At 40.8% G+C, this 10,598-nt stretch overlaps 1 protein-coding gene across 2 annotated transcripts in view; it reads right to left on the bottom strand.

The window, feature by feature from the left end:
* Nucleotides 1–1,303: 1,303 nt before the first annotated feature.
* The window catches only part of LOC117295484 (scavenger receptor cysteine-rich type 1 protein M130-like), a 60,907-nt gene continuing 51,612 nt past the window's right edge, over nucleotides 1,304–10,598 (bottom strand). For both annotated transcript variants that reach the window (XM_033778161.1, XM_033778162.1), the window contains 11 exons: nucleotides 10,211–10,518; nucleotides 9,064–9,323; nucleotides 7,814–7,995; nucleotides 7,440–7,635; nucleotides 6,283–6,465; nucleotides 5,577–5,879; nucleotides 4,859–5,125; nucleotides 4,370–4,514; nucleotides 3,347–3,474; nucleotides 2,925–3,191; nucleotides 1,304–2,304 (listed from right to left, as the gene is read on the bottom strand). In XM_033778161.1, coding sequence (XP_033634052.1) covers nucleotides 2,003–2,304; nucleotides 2,925–3,191; nucleotides 3,347–3,474; nucleotides 4,370–4,514; nucleotides 4,859–5,125; nucleotides 5,577–5,879; nucleotides 6,283–6,465; nucleotides 7,440–7,635; nucleotides 7,814–7,995; nucleotides 9,064–9,323; nucleotides 10,211–10,518 — 2,541 coding nt within the window. In that variant the 3' untranslated portion in view covers nucleotides 1,304–2,002. The remainder of the gene's footprint in view (nucleotides 2,305–2,924; nucleotides 3,192–3,346; nucleotides 3,475–4,369; nucleotides 4,515–4,858; nucleotides 5,126–5,576; nucleotides 5,880–6,282; nucleotides 6,466–7,439; nucleotides 7,636–7,813; nucleotides 7,996–9,063; nucleotides 9,324–10,210; nucleotides 10,519–10,598) is intronic.

Raw genomic sequence — 10,598 nt, 5'->3', positions numbered from 1 at the left:
CAAGCATCACATGTCACAATATAGTACACCCACACATATTGTGCACAAATTAACGAACATGAAACGCTTCTTCCAAGTTTTCCTTAGAAGACATTTTTAACAAATTGTCAACATCTTTGGTCTGGTTCCCTGTATACAAAGGGGCCGAACTGCTATCAATCCAGCCACGGTCTGGTAACATTGACCCTAACGGTTGAAATACCAACTGGGTGTTATTTTAGATTCACCCTTGCACTGATGATGTAGAGTGTGATAAGATCTGGGCCCAATTTCGAGCATGGGTCGTGGGTTCGAATCTCACCCGAGTAAAAACCCCGGTGATTTTTTTCACAGGACTCGGGAACGAACTTAGTATACAGTGTTTACACACATCGGTGTTAGGGTAAAACCAAAATTAATAAGCACAAACAAGTTATGCATACCACAATAAGGTAACTATCATATCACATGTACAATTTGTAACTGGTATCCTGAACATTTCTGCTTAGCAGACAACTGTTAAGCAATATTTTCTGCTTGCAAGCTTTAGGAAGAAGTTTGGGTTCTGTTTCTTAATCCTTCTCTTCCACTTTAACACACACACATTTAGTTAATTATGCGAGTCTGACAAAGACATTGGCTTGCTCACACAGATTCATAAATATCAACAAAATCAGACTTTGCAGGAAACCATATCTTTTGACAATTTACTTTTAAGATATGAAGGACACAACAGGAGTGCACTGTTTGGTTTGGGTGCATGCAAACAAATTTACACAAACTTAGAAGCGCCGTAGCAATGTGTGCACCATACCTAAACAAAAACATAGATTTTAATCTCACAAAAATGAAGAGAATCAACACAATAAACATAACAACAACAAATTTGTTTTCAGGAAGAAAAACCTTCTCAAGTGAACTTCAAAAAAATAAAGACAAATCAAAAAATAAAATATATATATATTCACTAGACACACACACTAAGAGAAACAGAACTTACGTATGTACAAAACAATAGTTCTCTCAATGTCAAAAAACTTTCTCACTGACAACATGGCAGACAAATTGCATCTACAAAACAAAGTAAGTAATATTGAACACATTGCCATGACAATGTCGCATTATTTTGAAAAATGTATCTTTTGCAGGCTTTATTACATCTGTCAACAAGGTGATGTTTTTTGTCCTGATATTTGTCCCGGCTGCACTGAATTAGTAAAATTATTATGCAAGAAACTACATTTTGCAGAGTTGAGTTTTGATTCTGCTGCGGATTGATGCAGCATTAACGAAAGAGTGAGCGAATAATAATACAGTTTTTTCATTTTCTTACATGTCAAGATTGTTGTAAAAATAATTCACTTAACCCTCCTTTCTTCGAAGGAATAGGAACCTCCAAAGAAGTTTTCCCTGCTAGATAACAAAGTCAAATATTCTTGCTGTCAAGAAAACAGAAGTGTGAAAATTTTAATAAAACTATGATCTTAACATCCTGACCGAATGGCTAGGATACGGTTGCACAATGTTCACGAATATGTTTTTGTTTAGGCTTGTCTTTTCACTGAATATCCGAAAATACAACACTTCCTTGCCCCCCAAAAAAGGAAATTAAGCCACAACTGCTATTGAGCAACTTGGCTGCGACTTTTTCAAGCAACATCATTAAGCCTCCTTTACCATTAAAGAGACTTTTTAAACCATGTCACTTTGGCATTATGGATAAAGACAAGAATAGGGCGTGAACTACACTGCGAATGACCTGTATAGATGTTATGCACATGATGTCACATCAGTAAGGCGCCCTCACCTGGAGGTCAAAAAGACGCACGTGTACAAATCTGTGCGTGTACAAATCTGTGCGTGTCGATTGTTTCATCATCGTTTTCTCTAAGATGGCGGCTGATGGATGACACCAATGCCTAAGGTCGGTTAGAGAACATTGTGCAACCGGCCAATAACAGAACAACACATCTTCACGTAATCGTATAAATATTTTTTTTAAAGACCCAACGAGGAAACGTCTCTAGACTAGATCGACGTCCTCGATGATACCTTGCATCTGCATTTCTCGTTCGTCCTTCTCTTTCTGCTTCTTGATTTCAACGTAACTACTCCCGTTGCCCCGCTCCAAGAACTTGACCCCGAGCCCGACGCCGGACTTCTTGGGGCTCCGGTTGAGCCTGGAATGGTTGAAGAGGGCCTGCTGATGGTAGCGACGACGCAGGAACAAAGCAACGAGAACAACAACGATGAGTAGAAGGAGAATGATGATGACGATGAAGATCCACATGACGCCGACGGTCTGCTGCTTGCCGTAAACGGGCTCTGTGGGACCATCAAAGATAGATACATTCAGATACTATCAGAGCTTGAGTCCAGTGAACTTGACCATAAGCTTAGCCTCAACATACCAATGCCCACAATTTTCAAAAACAAAGAATAGAAAGTACTTACACTAAAATACTCAAAAACAAAACTCAATAATTTAGTACAAAATGCAGGTGTCAAGATGACAATTAGGATCTACGAACATCAAACAACATAATACAGCAAGAATAATGAGACAACAAGAGTGTATAAACAAAACAATATTTAGTATCAAGAACATAAACGAATATAAAATGGTAATATCTAAATCCAAATTATCACATCACAAAACCACAATCAAGGCAAAATTACTGATATTTCTCATTAAATGTTTTATCATTCAAACACTCGCCGCCTGCATTGGAACAAGACATTTTACAGGAGATAAAAGTTAACAACAAAACAAAACAATACATGTACATCAGAAATTAAGTTTCTGTTGGAGTTGTTTGGAGAGTAAAAGTTTACAATTAAGCATCGTACAGTGCTGAAAATGGTTGTGATGAAGTCATGTCTATTCTCACCACGCGCAAACTTTTCAAGGTATACCGCCACCAAGAGTTCGTATCCGTGCTTACCTTCCACATTGATATACGCAACGCTTTCCACGACTCCCTCTCTGTTACTTCCAATGCATTTATACGTCCCGCTGTCCTCGGTAGTGACTGAGTTCAGCTGGAGACCATCCTCTTTGATCACATAGTGCTCAGCACTCTTGATGATCCCTCCGTCTTTCTCCCAGGAGACAGTGGGGTTGTTTGTGCCGATCACTTCACACTGGAGGAGAATGGTCTCACCCGACGAGAGGGTCTGGTTGGCTGGTTTGACTTTGAATGCTGGAGGACCTGTAATGAAAAATAACATTTATTTAAATTATCTCATATTACATAACTAAGCGGTCTAAAGCCATGCTCTCAATTTCTGGGGCTTTTCCCAAACCTTGGCTTAAATAAGGCAACAACATACAACATGTGAAACAAAACAAAATATAAAAACTTACCATTGACGAGTATCGTTGCCACTAATGAGCTTGACTGTACAGGGTTGATGGCGATGCAAAAATAGTCACCCATAACAGACATGTCGGCATTCACAATCTGTAGATCCCCAGTTGGCATTATCGTATATCTAACCCCGGAAGAAAAACACAAGAAGGAAACAAAATTATTAATAAGTTGAAAACAGAAGCCTTGATGGGAGGTAACATTTCAAATGTTTTTTAAAGGCAGTGGACACTATTGGTAATTACTCAAAATAATTATTAGCGTAAAACCTTACTTGGCAATGAGTAATGGGGGAGAGGTTGATGGTACAAAACATTGTGAGAAATGGCTCCCTCTGAAGTGTCATAGTTTCGAGAAAGAAGTAATTTTCCACAAATTTGATTTTGGTCTCGAAATCAACTATCTAAACGCAAACAACTTTGTGTGACTAGGGTTTTTTTTTCTTTAATTTTTTTCTCGCAAATTCGATGACCGATTGAGCTCAAATTTTCACAGGTTTGTTATTTTATGCATATGTGAAGGCTAGTCTTTGACAATTACTAATAGTGTCCACTGCCTTTAAATGGAGAATAATATGCTATGGGAGAATTCAACTCCCCATTCTTAAAATCTGTTTAGGTTTTCCCAGCAAATTTTGACAAAATGTCTCATTTAATTTTACACTTGGTCCTTTACTATAACTCTGATGCTGACAAAGTCATCAGTGCCCATTTTTGTGGTTCTGCTTACCGCAGAATTCTGTGCTTGCAATCACCCTTTTTCCGCTTGCAGAAAACTTCTGCGATAGCTATGAAAGTGAAGAATTTCTAGTAACGTGAAGTACGCACACCCACAACCGAATCCCATGGAATCTTTGTCATGTTTCCTGTATCCCGTTACATTAATGGATGCCAATATCCATTGTACAAAAAGGACCCAGACTATTTTTCCTTGTAGCGTCAGTTTGGTTATATTGAGTTTAATGGAAGAAAAATCAAGCAAGATGGCTGCACCAGGATGGAGTGAATCTTTATTCTCACCTATTGTCTACATGAGGAAGATCTCCACCGTCTTTCTTCCAGTGTATCCTGGGTTTTGGTTTACCCTCCGCCTGGCATTGAATAAGAACTCCTTGGCCCTGCTCGACCTCTGAGTTCTTCGGCGTCATCGTAAACTTGGGCGGCTCTACAAAGATTGAGATTTCAAAAACACAGTAAGTGAAAAGGTAAGGTTTATTTTATTTGTAACCACATACGGTTGAATTCGTTATAAAAAGTACATTTAAACTTACAAAATACATCACCAAAACTTTAAAATCATTAATCTATACATGTATTTACAAGATGAAGGTTTAAAAAGTAAACGTTAAATATCAAAGAATAAACCATAAATTGATGAGCTCCAATGAGCTATTGCCAAGTTGTATTTGAAATTACCACCGGACCACCGACCTGACGCCAGTGATTTTAGAGTCAGTAAACTCAATATCTCGACATAAATGTTTCAATCTCTTGGACCACCACACCAACCTTGCACCGTTAGCTTCACCACGGTGAACGCTGACCCCAGCGTGTTCTCCGCAAAGCACTGGTACTCTCCCTCATCCTCAATGGTAACCGCCTGAATGACCAGGGTACCGGCGTTGCTGTTACTAGTGAAGCGGTCACCGCTGACCACTTGACCTCTGAAGCTCCAGGTCACATCGGAGGCTGGTTGACCAATCACGAGGCATCCAAGCGTGGCATCCTCACCGACTGCGACGGTGGCGTCACGTTTGTTTATGATCTGTGGTGATTCTGTATGGAAAGAAATGAATACAAAAGTTGTTTAAAAGTCTTTATTATTATTTCTTATATTTGTTTAAAATCTAAAAACAAATCCTATGTAGATGGGAACACAATGTGAACAAATCTTTTCAGATATGTTGGTTCTGAAAAGAACCGGTGGTTTACGACTCAATATTTTGATCAGTATGCTCTGATCGTCTTCACGCAAACCTCTCTTAGTTATACTTCCACCATGCAAAGTTGCAAATCCTACAATCCTACACATTTGCTGAACTCATTCAAGCTATATATATACCTCATGGGGGATGCAAGTAGTAGGTGACTGTTTTCAAGTATATATGAAGCATTATTGTCGGGCTGAAAACACAGAAAAATAGTTAGCTTCGTTGAATTTCACCTTTTGCTTACAGAGGTTAACCGGTTAAGCATCCCAACCATACAGTAAAACCGAAAAACCTACCTTCCACCGTCAACAACGCAGTTGCACTCAATTCTCCTTGCGTGTTTCTTATCACGCACGTGTAATTTGCCATGTCTTCACGACGTACGAAATCGATGAACAATGAGCCAAAGTTGAGCGCTGTTACGCGACCGTTTTCCAAATCGACCTGAGGTATGGGCTCGTTGTTCTTCAACCAGTTCTTGGCGGTGACCAAGGGTGCACTTCCGTCCTTCGCCCTGCACGGCATGCTGGCCTGACTGCCGATGACTGAGATGCGATCTACAGGGGTTCGTTCAAACTCTGGAGGGGAATTCGCCACCACTGAAAAGGGAGGGGGAAAAAACACAAAGGCATTACTTAGAAGAGTGGGACAAGATACATGATCAAATTGCCTGCAAAAACTCATTCAGATTCCAGGCCTGTATGCTTCGTTTTCGAAAGGGCAAGGGCACCAAGGCATTTTCTCCTTGGTAAAAGGGGATATGGGATATTGCAAATTTTTACTATTTTAAGGGCACAATAGCAATGAGCAGGCACAACAAAACTATGCTTACCAGAAAAAGGTTACCCGCCAAACTACCATGTCACATGTACCATTTGTGATTGGTATCCTGCTCATTTCTGCTTAGCAGAGAGTTGTTAAGCAATATTTTATGCTACGACAGTCTATGAAACTCTGCCCCAGAACTTGAATTTGATGCTCTACAAATGGACGAACACTTACATGTACACTGTTTTCCGTTGCCAATTTGTCCGCTTGGGCATTCCATGCAGGCAGAGGTCTCATGGTTCAGGTTGACGCAGACAACCCCCGAGTTACATGAGTTGGCCTCGCATGGACTTCTCATCACATCACGACAAATGTTCTTAGGAGGGCGCCGATAGGATGAGCCGTCGCATCGAATAGCTGTTGAAGAAAAACACATGGTTCTTTTTTTATGTAAATACTTGACAAACTGAACATGTCTCTACGGGTACCACAAAACCCCCCCAAATGTTTCCTATTTTTAGCCTGTCATTAAGCCTTTAAAGCAGACTCTGCTAGGTTGAAAAACAACAAACCATTATTCATACATTCTATCCACGAATCTACACATTCTATCCACGAGTCTACACATTCTTGTTTGCAGTGAATCCTAGGAATTAAAGTTCTCTGAACTTTTTCGAAATTACACCTTCTCTTTAAGGATCACTTGAGAGTCCTATATGACGTCCCTTGAGAGTCCTATATGACATCCCTTAAGAGTCCTATATAAGCTTGGGCGATATCGATTTATTTTATTCACGATATATCGCCGACAATATATCGCGATATTAGATATAATCGCGAATAATGAAATTTGACATCATCAGTCTTAAAACTCCAAGTGAAAGATGTAGAAGAGACAGTCCTAGCATAAGAGAGGTGTTCTAATGACCTATTCTTCTGGTTTTACTCCAAACCTATGGGGTGCAAGATGTCTCAGCTAGCAAATACATCGCGATATTTAATCGATATATCGATATATCGCGATTATCGCGATATATTGCGATATATCGATATTTCGATTAAAACCAAATCCATCTGATATCGAAATCGTGTCCAAATTAATATCGCGATATTCGATAATATCGTGATATCGCCCAAGCTTAGTGCTATATGACGTCCCTTAAGAGTCCGATATGAACTCTCTTGAAAGTCCTATATGACATCCCTTGAGAGTCCTATATGACGTCCCTTAAGAGTCCGATATGATATCTCTTGGAAGTCCTAAAGGACAACCCTTATGAGAGTCCTATATGACATCCCTTGAGAGTCCTATATGAGGTTTCTTGAGAGTCTATGAAGTCCTATGACAGTCCCATATGAAGTCTCTTGAGTGTCCTATATGACCGTCTTACCTGCATCTCCATTTGTGGATGTTATCCCAGACCGGCAGGTTCCTCTCTCTTGGTGACGGCACTGACTCAACGAAGACTCCCATCCCTGGCAGTCCAGGTTGTACATCCAGATGGGCGTGTCAAGTGCCACGCCTCCGTAGCCTGCGCTGCTCATTACGTTTACAACACTACCCAGACCGAGTTGTTGACAGGCAATCTGAGTTGGGACACGATGAAGATGGATAGTTTCAGTGAGTACTAGACATGTTTGGGTGAATAAAAGTCTTTTTTTTTTTAAGAAACGGTTACAAATGCTTGTCATAGACCAACTCGCCCGATCCAAGGCAACATGTCCGTTTAAGCAGCTCTGAGCCAATACAATTTGTGATTCTTACCTCTCCATCAATCAGATCGAAGTCATCTATACACACAGTCCCCCAAAATCCCTCTTTACGTATCTCAATTCTTCCTTCAAACTCCGAGCCTCCAGCCAGACGGGTTTCTAGGATCTCTGTAGCCTCTGGAAGGACACTCTCTAAGATGGATCCATGGTGACACTTAGCGACGCAAGCCGAGCCTAGGGTGACAAACAAGAAAGAAAGAAAGAAAGAAAGAAGGGATTCAGTACCGACTGAGGACAAGCACAAAATATACATAATATAGACAATTGTAAAGCAATTATAAAATAGACAATTGTAAAGCAATTATAAATAGACAATTGTAAAGCAATTATAAAATAGACAATTGTAAAGCAATTATAAAATAGACAATTGTAAAGCAATTATAAATTAGACAATTGTAAAGCAATTATAAAATAGACAATTGTAAAGCAATTATAAAATAGACAATTGTAAAGCAATTATAAAATAGACAATTGTAAAGCAATTATAAAATAGACAATTGTAAAGCAATTATAAAATAGACAATTGTAAAGCAGTACCATTTAATAATAATAACAATAATGCATAATGAGATTTGAGGAATTGCATGGTGAGGTATCAATATATTAGTGTCATGAACTAACACGGTACACTATGGCCGACCGTGTTAGTTCGCAAAGTAAAAAGAAAAGGACGCAATTGTCATAGCACATTTGTTTGGACCGTTATATTCTACTTTTAAAGTAAAGGAAGTAAGTAAAGCACCTTTCTAACCCTGCATTTCATAACATACGGTTTCAAACGCTTTTCATAGAGCAACTCAAGGCAATGTGTCCCTTTAGGGATTATGAGACTGATTTATGAAGCACCCTGTGAGGGTTTACAAGGTGCTGCGGCGCACTCAGCTGACACTGCCAGAAACGCAGGGGCGCAGCCCTTCTCTTAACAATAAGTATACTGGGTTCTTTTACATGCATTTTGTAACACACGGAACTAACAGCTTAACGTCCAAAACGGCAGAAAATTTCTGAGCAATGTTTGAAGTTCTGCTTACAAAGCAGCTCTAGCGAAATTGGGATCCAAAACTCGTCCTACTTAGGATTAACCCTACGACTTCCGACGAGTAAAGTTCTGTATCCAATAGGCGTAGGCCACATTAAACCCATCCTAAGTTAGGACGAGTTATTCATCCTAACTCCAGATAGGATTAATCTTAGTGTTTTGTGAGATCGGCTGCTGGTCTAAGACATGTTTCTTTGACTTACCTTCCAAGTAGAATCCCCTTTTGCAAGACTTGCACGAGCTGCCGTCGACCCCGTTGAAGCACTCCTGGCACTCGGGAGGGCAGGGTTGGCATTGGTGTGTGGCTGAGTTACCGTACCGACCAGCGGGGCAGTTTGAGATGCACGTGTCGTTACTGAGGAACATGAGGTCGGTGCATGACGTACAGTGAGTTGGGCTGTCTGAACACGTCTTGCATTCACTGTTGCAATGCTCGCAAACTTTCTCACTGGTAGCATAATATCTGCGATTGGGAAGTTTGTGCATACACATTAGTTAATTGGTTTTGTTTTATGAAAACACTTAGGTGGAATTACATCCCACTTTCAATCACTTTCCACTTTCTGTTGGTACTACTGGACACTCCTCATGGTCATTAACATTGCCCACCACTAGAGGGCCACAGACCAGGTGACATGATAGACACTTAGCCAATGTGATGTATTTATTTCATTCTGTCATTATTCAAAGGGTCCTGTCACACAAGGCAACTTTTTTACAGGCAACTTGGAGGCAACCGACTGCAGTGCATGCTACAGGACCACTACAGTACCACATGAGTCATTTTTTACAATCTCTCAAAATACTATGAATGCCTTTCTTTCATGGGGATTGCCTGGTACTGGTTGACTGTGAATGCCTTTCTTTCATGGGGGTTGCCTGGTACTGGTTGACTGTGAATGTCTTTCTTTCATGGGGATTGCCTGGTACTGGTTGACTGTGAAGGCCTTTCTTTCATGGGGATTGCCTGGTACTGGTTGACTGTGAATGCCTTTCTTTCATGGGGATTGCCTGGTACTGGTTGACTGTGAATGCCTTTCTTTCATGGGGATTGCCAGGTACTGGTTGACTGTAAATTGCCTCCTGTGACATGGCCCTAAGTTTCTTTAAAATGCACATTTTCAAGTGGCATTGATGTTTACAATTTTGCTTTGGCTTTAGGGCCAGCCGCTGATTTCACCAACTTCTTTCTAACTTAGGATTAATCTTAGGACGAGTTCAGTTCCGTATCCGAAGACGTTAGGACGCATTGAACCCGTCCCAAGTTAGGACAGGTTACTCATCCTGACTCGAGATAGGATTAATCCTAGCATTTGGTGAAATCGGCTGCAGTTGTTGTAACACCCTCACCCTTGTCCGCAGTCCTCAAGGCAGTGAAGAGCCGACCCTGGTCCCGAACACTGCACCCCAGCGTCCTCATAATGCTGGCAATCTACCTCATCTACACCATGCTTATGACTGGTGCAATCCATAAGGTCGGACTCGTCCCCGTTGCATCTGAGCTCGTCCAGGGCGATTGTGCCTGTTCCCTCCCCGAAGTGGGCGTTGTGGTAGGCCTCGATGGCATAGCCCATCCCGAGCTGTTTGCAGACGACGTTGCCGTCGTTGGTGTCAAAGTCGTCATCGCAGACTGTGCCCCACGCACCGTTGTACATGACCTGCGATAAAGTGATTATTTGAAGACAGATCTTAGAAACCAAAAGAAGCAATTGTTTCACCGGTAATTAAGATTGAAGTT

The sequence above is a fragment of the Asterias rubens genome, chromosome 10, assembly GCF_902459465.1.
Source record: "Asterias rubens chromosome 10, eAstRub1.3, whole genome shotgun sequence".
NCBI classification, from domain to species: Eukaryota; Metazoa; Echinodermata; class Asteroidea; order Forcipulatida; family Asteriidae; genus Asterias; species Asterias rubens.
The sequence above is the reverse complement of the archived record's forward strand: the minus strand, read 5'-3'. Positions and strand labels throughout refer to the sequence as shown.